Genomic DNA, 17,242 nt, shown 5'->3' with positions numbered 1-17,242 from the left:
GAATCCATCTGTGTCCTTTGTTTAATAATACACATAGACCCAGTGTTCTCCCCAGAAATTTTGGATAGCATCACATTTTGCGTAAAAAAAAATAACTGTATTTTTTTTTTAATGTCATTTGTCGGGTCGCGTTGATGCTCTTTTTCCTTTATATGTTTTAGTTTATATTGTTCAATTCATAACTGAGAATACAATTAAACTATAACAACAAAAACAGTTGTTTCAGTTTATGTTTTCTTTATTCATTTATAGTTACAGAATTATTGTGCCAAATAAAAATAAATATGTGCTTTCAGTTACCCTCAGCAGTTACCCAACACATAAGTCAAATGATTGAATGGTTCATTATAGTGCAACCTGTATATATACAAAACTAAATATCTATTACACAAAATTAACTATTTTTTTTTATATTATATTAAGTTAAGATTAAGTAGCAAAAGTAGCAAAAAAAATATCAATTTAAAATTTTTTTTTATCATGTTTATGAAATTCATTGTTTCATGGCACTCAATGAATTAGTCCCTGTTGTTTCTTATCTTTACATCAAAATAATATGTATTTTTATCAAAGTTATCTAACAAATAGTCTATTAATGCGTAGTTTTCTCTATTGGTATATTTTTTCTGTCTACTGTCCGTCTGTTGTCATTATCGTGAAAATGCGGATTTTTGTCATATCTGGTCCGGTTCCGATCCGTAGTTTACACAAAAATGTGCAATGGCGGCCGTAGAAAAATTTACGAAAATGAGTCCGAGAATAAACATTGTTTGACAAGAGATTGTAAATGAATAAGACGCTTTTAATGCATTAAACATAAACTTAAGCCAATTATGATCACTTTTTAAAGAAGTATAAAACTTATTTTAGCTCAAAACCAAAATTCTCGCTCTCGTATTACCGGAAGAGAAAGAAAGTATTTTTTGGAGAGTTGCACAAATAAACGACCTTTTAAAAAAAAAATCGTTTTAATCTTTGAAATTTCGTAATACAAAACATAGATTTCGAATTGTTTTTGTGATTGCATTTTTCCATGTCGAAATTAGGGATTGCAGACACGTGGTATTAGTCATGTCACGAGTGTCAGCTTGGGATATTCGCATCCAAACAGTTATCACCCTGAGGGCAATTAACACCTGGCTATTTAATCTCTTAATTGCTTTTAGTGTCCGACTTAAAGGGATTACAATTAAAGGTGATATAATTTTTATGATCATAATCGATAATAGATGAAAGTTCAAAATTGAGGACAAGTAAAATAGCATCTTCAAAATAATTATAGCGTCGCGGGAATAATTATAGCGTCGCGGGAATTATTATAGCATCACGGTGAAAAAATATAGCGTCGCGGTACCGCGACGCTAAAACGGCCTGGGGAGAACACTGCATAGACCAAGGTGAGCGACACAGACTCTTTAGAGCCTCTAGTTTCTTTGAATGAACGTCCTATTTAGCAGTCGAAATATATTGGTACTACTGAAAATAGTATGATTTAAAACTAGACAAAATGAGCTTTAATGATCACCGCTATTTGTCAATAAGCAATGACATAAGGGGGAATTAGCACAGTGGCGGATCCAGAACTTTTCATAAGAGGGGGGGGGGGGGGGGGGCCACTCCAGTCATGCATCAGTGATTCCCCATATAATCAACCAAATTTTTTCCACAAAGAGGGGGGGCCTGGATCCCCCTATGTAGCAGGCTTATATGCACATGTCCTCAATATTTGTTTCTTATGAGTAAGTTAACATTCAAGATGGAATACGTTTAAATGAAGTAAATATAATCATCATTCTCATGATACATTTAAGAATACAGGCCAAAATTTTCACTGAATATTTTAGAAAGGTAGGCATAAAGTTACATTATTTTGGTGTGTTTCTAACGATTTTAACTTGTTGCCTGGTCTTGTATTTTCTTAATCAAACTATGACTATTAAACATTGGTAGACTACAAAGGCGGATTTAGAGGGAGCACCAGGGTGTCTGCATCCCCTTTTTGTGGGGAACATTTGGTTGATTATATAGGGAATCAATGAAGCATGACTATAGCAGGCCTACTCTAGATCTAAAGCAGCCAGTCCCCTTCCCCATTATGGAAATTTCTGCATCCTCCACTGGACTACTTTGCCTATATTTACCATGGGTAAAAAAAAGACAGGACAAGAGTTTTGAGTAAAAAAAGGCAAGATTAACAACTTGGCCAAATAAAACAGCAGGACGTTAATTTAGGTATAAAAAATCAGGATGAATTAATGAAAAAAAAGACAGAACCGAATAGAGTGAAAAATAAAAGTGCAGGATGAGATTTCAACTTAAAAAATGCAGGACAAAATTTTTCATCCTAGCCCCTCCCCCAATAAAATTAAAAACAAATAGTAGCTCCTTTAATTGATAGTTTCATTAATTTTTTTTTTCATTCAACAGATATGGCGACACTGCTTAATGCTATATTTTTTCAACCTCTCCTTTAAAAAAGCTAAATCTGTTAAAAAAAAACTATAAACTTTGAATTCCCAAAAAATACCAGGTTTTCTAAAGGTACTTAATTGTTCCTACAAAGTGTAAGAGGGGGGGGGGGGGGGGAAACAAATCTACAATTTTACCAAACTTGCCATTAATATGAAATGTCCAATACCTTATTTATATAAAATATATGTAATCAATATAAAGTTGGTAAACTCAAATGCATTTTAACTTTATTTATCAGAAAAAGTTTCGTTGGAACAGACAGTTACAATCATCTTAAATAAAAGTTACGATCATCGTTGATAAAAATAAATAAAAGTTAAGGTCATCATTGTGAATTTTTGTATCTTGATTTTCATTCTTCTTATTCTTTTTTCACCATGAACAAAAAAATATTTCAATAGCAATGCTTATAAAGATGTTTTCTGACATAAAACAAATCTGAAAATAAGCAGTTAAAGTAGAGAAATCAGCCTTCTAAAATTTCCCTAAAATTTCCCTTAATTTGTGTCCGCCATATTGGGATGATTTTAATTGCAGTTACGATCATCAGGTTGACACCAGTGAATATGAAGGACGTAATTATACAGAGTTATTTACCTTTTGAATACTAACATTATCTTTGTTGTATCATCTATCTATCATGTTTCACTTCTTATAAGGCCAACATTAAAAATATCTTTGATTCCCCTCCCCGACTGAGGTTATCAGAGTATGGGTAGGTAGGTAGGCAAATTATTTTATTTTATTTCTTGATATAATTTTTATACAACTGCAAAATTTAAAAAAATTTTGGTCGTATATTGGTATCACGTTGGCGTCGTCGTCTGCATCATCTGCATTGGCGTCGTCGTCATCCGAATACTTTTAGTTTTCGCACTCTAACATAAGTAAAAGTGAATAGAAATGTATGAAATTTTAACACAAGGTTTATGACCACAAAAGGAAGGTTGGGATTGATTTTGGGAGTTTTGGTCCCTACATTTTAGGAATTAGGGGCCAAAAAGGGCCCAATAAAGCATTTTCTTGGTTTACGCACTATAACTTTAGTTAAAGTAAATAGAAATCTATGAAATTTTGACACAAGGTTTATGACAACAAAAGGAAGGTTTAGATTGATTTTGGGAGTTTTAGTTCCAACAATTTAGGAAATAGGGGCCAAAAAAGGGCCCAAATAAGCATTTTTCTTGGTTTTCGCACCATAACTTTAGTATAAGTAAATAGGTTTATGACCACAAAAGGAAAGTTGGGATTGATTTTGGAAGTTGAGGTCCCAACAGTTTAGGAATTAGGGGCCAAAAAGGGGCCCAAACGAGCATTATTCTTGGTTTTAGCACCATAACTTTAGTATAAGTAAATAGAAATTGATGAAATTTAAACACAAGGTTTATGACCATAAAAGGAAGGTTGGGTTTGATTTTGGGAGTTTTGGCGTCAACAGTTTAGGAATAAGGGGTCCAAAGGTTCCAAAATTGAACTTTGTTTGATTTCATCAAAAATTGAATAATTGGGGTTCTTTGATATGCCGAATCTAACTGTGTATGTAGATTCTTAATTGTTGGTCCCGTTTTCAAATTGGTCTACATTAAGGTCCAAAGGGTCCAAAATTAAACTTACCAGTAGTTAGATTTTAACAAAAATTGAATCCTTGGGTTCTTTGATATGCTGAATCTAAAAATGTGTTAAGATTTTTGATTATTGGCCCAGTTTTCAAGTTGGTCCAAATCGGGGTAATTTTTTCATCCTAGCCCCTCCCCCAATAAAATTAAAAACAAATAGTAGCTCCTTTAATTGATAGTTTCATTAATTTTTTTTTTCATTCAACAGATATGGCGACACTGCTTAATGCTATATTTTTTCAACCTCTCCTTTAAAAAACCTAAATCTGTTAAAAAAAAACTATAAACTTTGAATTCCCAAAAAATACCAGGTTTTCTAAAGGTACTTAATTGTTCCTACAAAGTGTAAGAGGGGGGGGGGGGGGGGGGAAACAAATCTACAATTTTACCAAACTTGCCATTAATATGAAATGTCCAATACCTTATTTATATAAAATATATGTAATCAATATAAAGTTGGTAAACTCAAATGCATTTTAACTTTATTTATCAGAAAAAGTTTCGTTGGAACAGACAGTTACAATCATCTTAAATAAAAGTTACGATCATCGTTGATAAAAATAAATAAAAGTTAAGGTCATCATTGTGAATTTTTGTATCTTGATTTTCATTCTTCTTATTCTTTTTTCACCATGAACAAAAAAATATTTCAATAGCAATGCTTATAAAGATGTTTTCTGACATAAAACAAATCTGAAAATAAGCAGTTAAAGTGGAGAAATCAGCCTTCTAAAATTTCCCTAAAATTTCCCTTAATTTGTGTCCGCCATATTGGGATGATTTTAATTGCAGTTACGATCATCAGGTTGACACCAGTGAATATGAAGGACGTAATTATACAGAGTTATTTACCTTTTGAATACTAACATTATCTTTGTTGTATCATCTATCTATCATGTTTCACTTCTTATAAGGCCAACATTAAAAATATCTTTGATTCCCCTCCCCGACTGAGGTTATCAGAGTATGGGTAGGTAGGTAGGCAAATTATTTTATTTTATTTCTTGATATAATTTTTATACAACTGCAAAATTTAAAAAAATTTTGGTCGTATATTGGTATCACGTTGGCGTCGTCGTCTGCATCATCTGCATTGGCGTCGTCGTCATCCGAATACTTTTAGTTTTCGCACTCTAACATAAGTAAAAGTGAATAGAAATGTATGAAATTTTAACACAAGGTTTATGACCACAAAAGGAAGGTTGGGATTGATTTTGGGAGTTTTGGTCCCTACATTTTAGGAATTAGGGGCCAAAAAGGGCCCAATAAAGCATTTTCTTGGTTTACGCACTATAACTTTAGTTAAAGTAAATAGAAATCTATGAAATTTTGACACAAGGTTTATGACAACAAAAGGAAGGTTTAGATTGATTTTGGGAGTTTTAGTTCCAACAGTTTAGGAATTAGGGGCCAAAAAGGGGCCCAAACGAGCATTATTCTTGGTTTTAGCACCATAACTTTAGTATAAGTAAATAGAAATCGATGAAATTTAAACACAAGGTTTATGACCATAAAAGGAAGGTTGGGTTTGATTTTGGGAGTTTTGGCGTCAACAGTTTAGGAATAAGGGGTCCAAAGGTTCCAAAATTGAACTTTGTTTGATTTCATCAAAAATTGAATAATTGGGGTTCTTTGATATGCCGAATCTAACTGTGTATGTAGATTCTTAATTGTTGGTCCCGTTTTCAAATTGGTCTACATTAAGGTCCAAAGGGTCCAAAATTAAACTTACCAGTAGTTAGATTTTAACAAAAATTGAATCCTTGGGGTTCTTTGATATGCTGAATCTAAAAATGTGTTAAGATTTTTGATTATTGGCCCAGTTTTCAAGTTGGTCCAAATCGGGGTCCAAAATTAAACTTTGTTTGATTTCATCAAAAATTGGATAATTGGGGTTCTTTGATATGCCAAATCTAACTGTGTAGATTCTTAATTTTTAGTCCCGTTTTCAAATGTGTCTACATTAAAGTCCAAAGGGTCCAAAATTAAACTAAGTTTGATTCTAACAAAAATTGAATTCTTGGGCTTTTTTGATATGCTGAATCTAATATAAAAAAAAGAAGATGTGGTATAATTGCCAATGAGAAAACTATCCACAACAGACCAAAATGACACAGACATTAACAACTATAGGTCACCGTACGGCCTTCAACAATGAGCAAAGCCCATACCTCATAGTCAGCTATAAAAGGCCCTGATAAGACAATGTAAAACAATTCAAATGAGAAAACTAACGGCCTTATTTATGTAAATAAATGAACTAAACATGTACTTAGATTTTTTTTATTATGGGCCGAGTTTTCAAGTTGGTTCAAATCAGGATCCAAAATTATTATATTAAGTATTGTGCAATAGCAAGAAATTTTCAATTGCACAGTATTCAGCAATAGCAAGAAATCTTCAATTGCACAGTACTGTGCAATAGCAAGAAATTTTCAATTGCACAGTATTGCGCAATAGCAAGAAATCTTCAATTGCACAGTATTGTGCAATAGCAAATATTATCAATTGCACAGTATTGCGCAATAGCAAGAAATATCTAATTGCACAGTATTGTGCAATAGCAAATATTATCAATTGCACAGTATTGCGCAATAGCAAGAAATATCTAATTGCACAATATTGTGCAATAGCAAGAAATTTTCAATTGATTGGAGTTATCTTTCTTTGTCCAGAATAGTAGTTGAATCAACTTAAATCATTGTTTTATACAATATACAATGTATATTCACTTTTACTACCAACTGATAAATTAATACAATCTTTACCATTCAGTAATAACAAGCACCTTTTGTTACATTTTAATATTTTATGATGTATTTAAATGAGTAGTTATTGTTGCAATCTCCATTAGAAATTTGAAATGAGATCAGTTTTGGAAAAAGGGAAAGGGGGGTGTGAAAAAAAATGGGGGGGGGGGGTAAATTTTTCTCATTTCAGATTTCATAAATAGAAAGAAAATTTCTTCAAACATTTTTTTGAGAGGATTAATATTCAACAGCATAGTGAATTGCTCAAAGGCAAAAAAATTATTTTAAGTTCATTAGACCACATTCATTCTGTGTCCGAAACCTATGCTGTGTCAACTATTTAATCACAATCCAAATTTAGAGCTGAATCCAGCTTGAATGTTTTGTCCATACTTGCCCCAACCGTTCAGGGTTCAACCTTTGCGGTCGTATAAAGCTGTGCCCTGCGGAGCATCTGGTAATATTTTATGATGTATTTAAATGAGTAGTTATTGTTGCAAACTCCATTAGAAATTTGAATTGAGATCAGTTTTGGAATAAAGGAAAGGGGGAGGTGAAAAAAAAAATTGGGGGGGGGGGGGTTCAATTTTTCTCATTTCAGATTTCATAAATAAAAAGAAAATTTCTTCAAACATTTTTTTGAGAGGATTAATATTCAACAGCATAGTGAATTGCTCAAAGGCAAACAAAATATTTTAAGTTCATTAGACCACATTCATTCTGTGTCAGAAACTTATGCTGTGTCAACTATTTAATCACAATCCAAAGGAGTATGTTCGATAAGGTCCTAAAATGGCCCCCTTTTTTAGCGTAAATTTCAAATTGGAATTTATTGACTAATATCACGATAAATTATAGTTAATACATTGACTAGATAGGATATAAGCCATTTAGTTGAAAATTTTACGTTTCTGCGTTTCATTATGACGTCACAAGTTGTACTCATATTGATTTTTTACGAAAAAATCAATGAAAATGGGTAAATTTCTAAAGATTATTTGACAGGAAACATAGAGCGCATACGTCGACAACAAAGATCTTTTAAAATAATGTTTGTGAAGACATTTAACATGTCTTGTTTGAATATGAAGCTTGTCGACGCATGCGCTCTATGTTTCCTGGTCCTTTATTTAGTTGAAATCCAGTTGATTTTGTGAAATTTCACCAAAATCCCTCATCTTGACCTTTTTGGGATGTAAAAATCAACGTGTTAGAATTAAACTTTGACAAAAACAGCTCTGTTTAACATTCTCACATGTCTTTAAGGCAACTTAAAACAATTATTGTCTTGTAACCATGAACTTTATAATTGGGGCCAAATATGGCACTTACCGAACTTACTCCTTTAGAGCTGAATCCAGCTTGAATGTTGTGTCCATACTTGCCCCAACCGTTCAGGGTTCAACCTCTGCGGTTGTATAAAGCTGCGCCCTGCGGAGCTTCTGGTTTATTTTCAAATATCACCCTTCCTTGCACACAACACAAATCGTGTGGCAAGGCATTATGTTTGTTGTCTGATTCCGAATTATATAGGAGCTTCAATGCAAAAATGCCTTGATTTAAAACGCTTGTTGACTACAGCACCGGAAAGGTTTGACAAAAAAACCAACACATATTTACTGCAGCATCGAAAAGATATCACCAAAAATCAACATAGCAATAAAAAAAAAATTTGGACAAGAATGGCCAATAAAATTTTTCGAGTAGAGGAGATATTACCGGGTCGGTCGGGGGAGGGGAAACAAACAATATTTTATTTTTGGCCTAACTGGTAACTCTAAACTATTATCGTTATAAACATGGGATTAAAACTAGAAACTGAGTGCATTTATTAATGCAAAAAAAATGAATATAAATTTTAATCATGTAACCAATTCTAAGTTCTTTGACTACAGTTATTCTGTGTAGGCAACCTATTATGTGTCAAATATTTAATTACAATCCAAATTCAGACCTGTATCAATTGGGAATATTTAATCTAGATGTTTAAATAAAAAAAAACTGTCAATAGACTCAGAAAAAGAGAAGATGAAATATTATATTTGTATGCAATTGATAACTACAAATGTAGAAGCTCTTAAGAGCCTGTGTCGCTCACCTTGGTCTATGTGCGTATTAAATAAAGGACACAGATGGATTCATGACAAAATTGTGTTTTGGTGATGGTGATGTGTTTGTAATCATCTTACTTCACTGAACATTCTTGCTACTTACAACTTCTCTATCTATAATAAACTTGGCCCTTAAGTTTCAGAGGAAAATATTTTGTAAAATGATGTGTCAAAGCGACATGAATGGCCCCGTCTCAAAAAGTCGAAAAACCTGCAATTTCAATAACACATGTGGACACAAACATAATGGTAGTCTCACATATCAAAAATCAGCTCAAAATCTAGAGGCGTATAGAAAAAAAGTCTATATAACTATCATTTTCTACAATTTTCAAAATTGTAAACCCTTAATTTTGGCAAAAATTAGCAAAGCAGAACAAAACTTATACTTGATCTGTAACGCATCATGGTTAGCTCACGTACCAAAAATCAGCCCTATCTTTGAAAGCATTTAGAAAAAAGGTCTGTATAATTGTGATTTTCAAAAATTTAATCAAAGTCCAAATCCCGAAATTACAGCAAAAATTAGCCGAGCGGAACGAACTTAAACTTGATCTGTAACTCATCATGAGTAACTCACATACCAAAATATAGCCCAATATCTGAAAGTGTTTAGAAAAAAAGTCTGTATCAACTGTGATTTTCAACAAATTATCAAAGTCCAATTATTGCCTGTAATTTCGGTAAAAATTAGTGGAGCGGAACAAAACTTAAACTCGATCTGTAACTCAACTCACATACCAAAAATCAGCCCAATATCTGAAGGCGTTTAGAAAAAAACTCTGTATAATGGTTTGTTGCGAAATGGCAGAATGACGGAATTACGGACAAGGGTAAAACCATATGGCACAAACAACTTCGTTGCCAAAATTTGCCAAATTAATGAAAATTGTTAAAAATTAACTATAAAGGGCAATAACTCCTCAAGGGGTCAACTGACCATTTTGGTCATGTTGACTTATTTGTAGATCTTAATGTACTGAACATTATTGACGTTTACAGTTTATCCCTATCTATAATAGTAAATTTCAACATGTTCAAGATAATAACCAAAAACAGCAAAATTTCTTTAAAAATTACCAATTGGGGGCAGCAACCCAACAACCAGTTGTCTTATTCATCTGAAAATTTCACAGCAGATAATTATTGACTTGATAAACAATTTAACCAGTTGACAGATTTGCTCTTAATGCTTTGGTTTAAGAGTTATAAGCCAAAATCTACATTTACCCCCCTATGTTCTATTTTTAGCCATGGTGGCCATCTTGGTTGGTTGGCTGGGTCACCACACACATTTTTTAAACTAGATACCCTAATAATGATTGTGGCAAAGTTTGGTAAAATTTGGCCTAGAAGTTTCAAAGGAGAAGATTTTTGTAAAAGATTACAAAAATTTACGAAAATTGGTAAAAAATGACTATAAAGGGCAATAACTCATTAAGGGGTCACATGACCATGTTGACATATTTGTAAATCTTCCTTTGCTGAACATTGCTGTTTACAGTTTATCTCTATCTATAATAATATTCAAAATAGTAACCAAAAATGGCAAAATTTCCTTAAAATTACCAATTCAGGGGTATCAACCCAATAACCAGTTGTCAGATAGATCTTGATTTGATTAACAATTTTACCCCATGTCAGATGTGTTCTAAATGCTTTGGTTTCAGAATAAGCCAAAATTTACATTTTACCCCTATGTTCTATTTTTAGCTCACCTGACCTGAAAGGTCAAGTGAGCTTTTCTCATCACTTGGGGTCCATCGTCCGTCGTCTGTAAACTTTTACAAAAATCTTCTCCTCTGAAACTGCTGGGCCAAATATAACCAAACTTGGCCACAATCATCCTTGAGGTATCTAGTTTTATGTGTCCGATGACCTGGCCATCAAACCAAGATGGCTGCCATGGCTAAAAATAGAACACAGGGGTAAAATGTATATTTTGGCTTATATCTTTAAAACCAAAGCATTTAGAGCAAATCTGACATAGGTTAAATTGTTGTTCAGGTCAAGATCTATCTGCTCTGAAATTTTCAGATGAATCGGACAACCTGTTGATAGGTTGCTGCCCCTGAATTGGTAATTTTAAGGAAATTTTGCAGTTTTTATACAACCGCAAAAATTTTAATTTTTTGGTCGTATATTGCTATCACGTTGGCGTCGTCGTCGTCGTCCGAATACTTTTAGTTTTCGCACTCTAACTTTAGTAAAAGTGAATAGAAATCAATGAAATTTTAACGCAAGGTTTATGACCACAAAAGGAAGGTTGGGATTGATTTTGGGAGTTTTGGTCCCAACATTTTAGGAATTAGGGGCCAAAAAGGGCCCAAATAAGCATTTTCTTGGTTTTCGCACTATAACTTTAGTTTAAGTGAATAGAAATCTCTGGAATTTTGACACAAGGTTTATGACCACAAAAGGAAGGTTGGGATTGATTTTGGGAGTTTTGGTTCCAACAGTTTAGGAATTAAGGGCCAAAAAAGGGCCCAAATAAGCATTATTCTTGGTTTTCGCACTATAACTTTAGTATAAGTAAATAGAAATCAATGAAATTTTAACACATGGTTTATGACCACAAAAGGAAGGTTGGGATTGATTTTTGGAGTTGAGGTCACAACAGTTTATGAATTAGGGGCCAAAAAGGGGCCCAAATAAGCATTATTTTTGGTTTTTGCACCATAACTTTAGTATAAGTAAATAGAAATCTATGAAATTTAAACACAAGGTTTATGACCATAAAAGGAAGGTTGGGTTTGATTTTGGGTGTTTTGGTCCTAACAGTTTAGGAATAAGGGGCCCAAAGGGTCCAAAATTGAACTTTGTGTGATTTCATCAAAAATTGAATAATTGGGGTTCTTTGATATGCCGAATCTAACTATGTATGTAGATTCTTAATTTTTGGTCCCGTTTTCAAATTGGTCTACATTAAGGTCCATAGGGTCCAAAATTAAACTTAGTTTGATTTTAACAAAAATTGAATCCTTGGAGTTCTTTGATATGCTGAATTTAAAAATGTACTTAGATTTTTAATTATTGGCCTAGTTTTCAAGTTGGTCTACATTAAGGTCCAAAGGGTCCAAAATTAAACTAAGTTTGATTTTAACAAAAATTAAATTCTTGGGCTTATTTGATATGCTTTATCTAAATATGTACTTTGATTTTTGATTATGGGCCCCGTTTTCAAGTTGGTCCAAATCAGGATTCCATATCAAGTATTGTGCAATAGCAAGAAATTTTCAATTGCACAGTATTGCACAATAGCAAGAAATATCTAATTGCACAATATTGTGCAATAGCAATTAATTTTCAATTGGAGTTATCTTTCTTTGTATAGAATAGTAGTTGATAATATATGTTGGAAATTTGCCAGACATGACTATGATGTCATTTTCTATTTTTATTTGCCAATAACTTTATGTAAATAACTTCATTGGAAATTTGACAATATAAAATGTTGCTAATGAAGCTTTTTTTCCTTATCTTATCTAAAATGTTTTTAGATAATGTATGTTGGACATTTGCCAGACATGACTATGATGTTATTTTCTATTTTTATTTGCCAATAACTTTATGTAAATAACTTCATTGGAAATTTGCCAATATAAAATGTTGCTGATGAAGTTTTTTTTATTGTTTTATACAATAAACAATGTATATTCACTTTTACTACCAACCAATCTTTACCATTCAGTGATAACAAGCACTTTATTTTACATTTTAATATTTTATGATGTATTTAAAAGAGTAGTTATTGTTGCAAACTCCATTAGAAATTTGAATTGATATCAGTTTTGGAAAAAGGGAAACCGGGATGTGAAAAAAAAGGGGGGGGGGTTTAAATTTTTCTCATTTCAGATTTCATAAATAAAAAGAAAATTTCTTCAAACATTTTTTTGAGAGGATTAATATTCAACAGCATAGTGAATTGCTCAAAGGCAAAAAAAAAACTTTTAAGTTCATTAGACCACATTCATTCTGTGTCAGAAACCTATGCTGTGTCAACTATTTAATTTTAGATTTAAAAAGTTTGAAGAAGAAATCTTTAATTGATTTGTAAAATCTTGACATTTGTTTTGTGTAAAAAAAAACCCATGTAATGTCAAAAATTTGATCACAATCCAAATTCAGAGCTGTATCACGCTTGAATGTTTTGTCCATACTTGCCCCAACTGTTCAGGGTTCGACCTCTGCGGTCGTATAAAGCTGCGCCCTGCGGAGCACCTGGTTGGTTATTATCTTGAATACTATTATAGATAGAGATAAACTGTAAACAGCAACAATGTTCAGCAAAATAAGACCTACTAATAAGTCAACATGACCAAAATTGTCAGTCAACCCCTTAAGGAGTTATTGCCCTTAATAGTCAATTTTAACAACTTTTTGTCATGTTTTGTAACTTGTACAAAAATCTTCTTCTCTGAAACTACTGGGCCAAATTTAAACTAACTTGGCCACAATCATAATTGTGGTATATAGTTTTAAAAATGTGTCAGATGACCCCACCTACCAAACAAAATGGATGACATGGTTAAAATTAGAACATAGTGGTAAAATGCAGTTTTTAATATATATCTTTGAAACTAAGACATTTAGGGCAAATCTTTCAACATTTAAATGTCCATCAGAATAAGATCTATCCCCTCACAAATTTTCAGATGAATCCTACAACCTGTTGTTGGGTTGCTGCCCTAAAATTGGTAATTTTAAGGAAATTTAGCAGTTTTTGGATATTATCTTGAATACTATTATAGATAGAGATAAACTGTAAACAGCAATAATGTTCAGCAATGTAAGATCTACAAATAAGTCAACATGATCAAAATTGTCAGAGAACCCCTTAAAAGTTATTGTCCTTTTATAGTCAATATTGAACAACTTTTCGTCATTTTTGTAACTTGGACAGAAATCTTCTTCTCTGAAACTACTGGGCCAAATTTAAACTAACTTGGCCACAATCATAATTGTGGTATATAGTTTAAAAAATGTGTCAGATGACCCCACCTACCAAACAAAATGGATGACATGGCTAAAATTAGAACATAGTGGTAAAATGCAGTTTTTAATATATATCTTTGAAACTAAGACATTTAGGGCAAATCTTTCAACATTTAAATGTCCATCAGAATAAGATCTATCCCCTCACAAATTTTCAGATGAATCCTACAACCTGTTGTTGGGTTGCTGCCCTAAAACTGGTAATTTTAAGGAAATTTAGCAGTTTTTGGTTATTATCTTGAATACTATAATAGATAGAGATAAACTGTAAACAGCAATAATGTTCAGCAAAGTAAGATCTACAAATAAGTCAACATGACCAAAACTGTCAGAGAACCCCTTAAAAGTTATTGTCCTTTTATAGTCAATATTGAACAACTTTTCATCATTTTTGTAACTTGTACAAAAATCTTCTTTTCTAAAACTATGGGCCAAATTTAACCAAACTTGGCCACAATCATTACTAGGGTATCTATTTTAAACTAGAGGCTCTAAAGAGCCTGTGTCGCTCACCTTGGTCTTGTGCATATTAAACAATGGACACAGATAAATTCATGACATAATTGCATTTTGGTGATAGTGATGTGTTTGTAGATCTTACTTTACTGAGCATTCTTGTTGCTACAATTATCTCTATCTATAATGAACTTGGCCCAGTAATTACAGTGGAAAATATTTTCTAAAAATTTACAAAAATTTATGAAAAATGTTAAAAATTAACTATAAAGGGCAATAACTCCTTAAGGGGTCAATTGACTATTTTGGTCATGTAAACTTATTTGTAGATCTTATTTTGCTGAATGTTATTGCTGTATACAGTTTATCTCTATCTATAATAATATTCAAGATAATAACAACAAAAAAACCAGCAAAATTTCCTTAAAATTACCAATTCAGGACAGTAACCTAACAACGGGTTGTCCGATCCATGTGAAAACATCAGGGCAGATAGATCTTGACCTGATAAACAATTAAACCCTGTCAGATTTTCTCTTAATGCTTCGGTTTTTGAGTTATAAGCCACAAACTGCATTTTACCCCTATGTTCTATTATTAGCCGTGGCAGCCATTTTGGTTGATTGGCCAGGTCACGCCACACATTTTTTAAACAAGTTACCCCAATGATGATTGTGGCCAAGTTTAGTTTAATTTTGCCCAGTAGTTTCAGAGAAGAAGATTTTTGTAAAAGATTACTAAGATTTACGAAAAAATGGTTAAAAATTGACTATAAAGGGCAATAACTCCTTCAGGGGTCAATTGACCATTTTGGTCATGCTGACTTATTTGTAAATCTTACTTTGCTGAACATTATTGCTGTAACAGTTTATCTCTATCTATAATAATATTCAAGATAATAACCAAAAACAGCAAAATTTCCTTAAAATTACCAATTCAGAGGCAGCAACCCAACAATAGGTTGTCCGATTCATCTGAAAATTTCAGGACAGATAGATCTTGACCTGATAAACACTTTTACCACACGTAAGATTTGCTCTAAATGCTTTGGTTTTTGAGTTATAAGCCAAAAACTGCATTTTACCCCTATGTTCTATTTTTAGCCATGGCGGCCATCTTGGTTGGTTGGCCAGGTCACGCCACACATTTTTTAAACTAGATATCCCAAAGATGATTGTGGCCAAGTTTGGATTAATTTTGCCGAGTAGTTTCAGAGGAGAAGATTTTTGTAAAAGATTACTAAGATTTACGAAAAATGGTTAAAAATTGACTATAAAGGTGAATAACTCCTAAAGGGGTCAACTGACCATTTCGTTCATGTTGACTTATTTGTAAATCTTACTTTGCTGAACATTATTGCTGTTTACAGTTTATCTCTATCTATAATAATATTCAAGATAATAGCCAAAAACAGCAAAAATTCCCTAAAATTACCAGTTCAGGGGCAGCAACCCAATAACGGGTTGTCGGATTCATCTGAAAATTTGAGGGCAGATAGCTCTTGACCTGATAAACAATTTTATTCCATGTCAGATTTGCTCTTAATGCTTTGGTTTTTGAGTTATAAGCCAAAAACTGCATTTTACCCCTATGTTCTATTTTTAGCCATGGCGGCCATCTTGGTTGGTTGGTCGGGTCACGCCACACATTTTTTAAACTAGATACCCCAATGATGATTGTGGCCAAGTTTTGTTTAATTTGGCCCAGTAGTTTCAGAGGAGAAGATTTTTGTAAAAGTTAACGACGACGGACGACGACGGACGACGGACGCAAAGTGATGGGAAAAGTGTCTAATGACCCCGCCTTCCAACCAAGATGGCCGACATCAGTAAATACAGTAACAGGTGAGCGACACAGGCTCTTGAGAGCCTCTAGTTAGCCATGGAGGCTATCTTGGTTGGTTCGACGGGTCACCAGACACATTTTTTAAACTAGATACCCCATTGATGATTGTGGCCAAGTTTGGTTAAATTTGGCCCAGTAAGTTCAGAGAAGATTTTTGTAAAAGTTAACGACGCCGCCGGACACCAAGTGATGAGAAAAGCTCACTTGGCCCTATATATCAATTATAGATTTATATAGCATATATTGTAATTATATTTGTGTATATTATGTTGTGAATTGGAAGTTATTATTAAAGTGCATGGAAATAACCACTATATATCATAATTTTGAAATTTTATCTTACAGAAATAGAATGTCACTGAATGCCAATCAAGCATTTTATCTTATTATCAACAACAAGAGTATTTCTAGCATGTCAATGACTTTGGCAGAAGTATACAGAGATGATAGAGATGAAGATGGATTTTTATATATGACTTATGCTTCACAAGAAATGTTTGGAAATTGTTGAAATGATGACATTAATGTATTTTTTCATTGAAATGTCTTATAAAAAGGTGGCATGCACCTGGTTCTATTCTATTTTGATCTGAAATTTAATATATTGTGAATATTTCTCATCATGAAATAATGATAATTCATGTTGATTGTCATGGATTTATTGTGTTAATGTTTATCATTATGTATATCTATATTTGAATGCATAGTATTCCCTTATGGGAAAGATGGCATACATGAAATGAACAAAATAATAACAAAAAAGTACATAATACATTATAAGGGTAATACAAGTACAATGCATAATATACCAGTACATGTTTAATTGGCGGAGGCATTTTTTTCTGATTTTGGTAAGGCATGTACAGTGCCTATCTAACAATTGCTTATAGATATATTTAGAGTCTTGTTTCGATGTTTATCATAATCAACAGATGATTAAGACACCAGAATTGAAAATCTACAATTCAAATACTTATAATAAATTTTTGAAAATGTC

General features: G+C 32.7%; 1 protein-coding gene across 1 annotated transcript in view; it reads left to right on the top strand.

Annotated features, from left to right (window-relative positions):
* LOC143069302 (microtubule-associated protein 1 light chain 3 gamma-like) overlaps positions 1-16,902 on the top strand; it is a 42,433-nt gene extending 25,531 nt beyond the window's left edge. Inside the window, exon 4 of the mRNA XM_076243871.1 lies at positions 16,591-16,902. Within this exon, the coding sequence (XP_076099986.1) occupies positions 16,591-16,756 (166 nt within the window). The 3' untranslated portion in view covers positions 16,757-16,902. The remainder of the gene's footprint in view (positions 1-16,590) is intronic.
* Positions 16,903-17,242: the final 340 nt, after the last annotated feature.

This window comes from Mytilus galloprovincialis, chromosome 3, assembly GCF_965363235.1.
Source record: "Mytilus galloprovincialis chromosome 3, xbMytGall1.hap1.1, whole genome shotgun sequence".
Classification (NCBI taxonomy): Eukaryota; Metazoa; Mollusca; class Bivalvia; order Mytilida; family Mytilidae; genus Mytilus; species Mytilus galloprovincialis.
The sequence above is the reverse complement of the archived record's forward strand: the minus strand, read 5'-3'. Positions and strand labels throughout refer to the sequence as shown.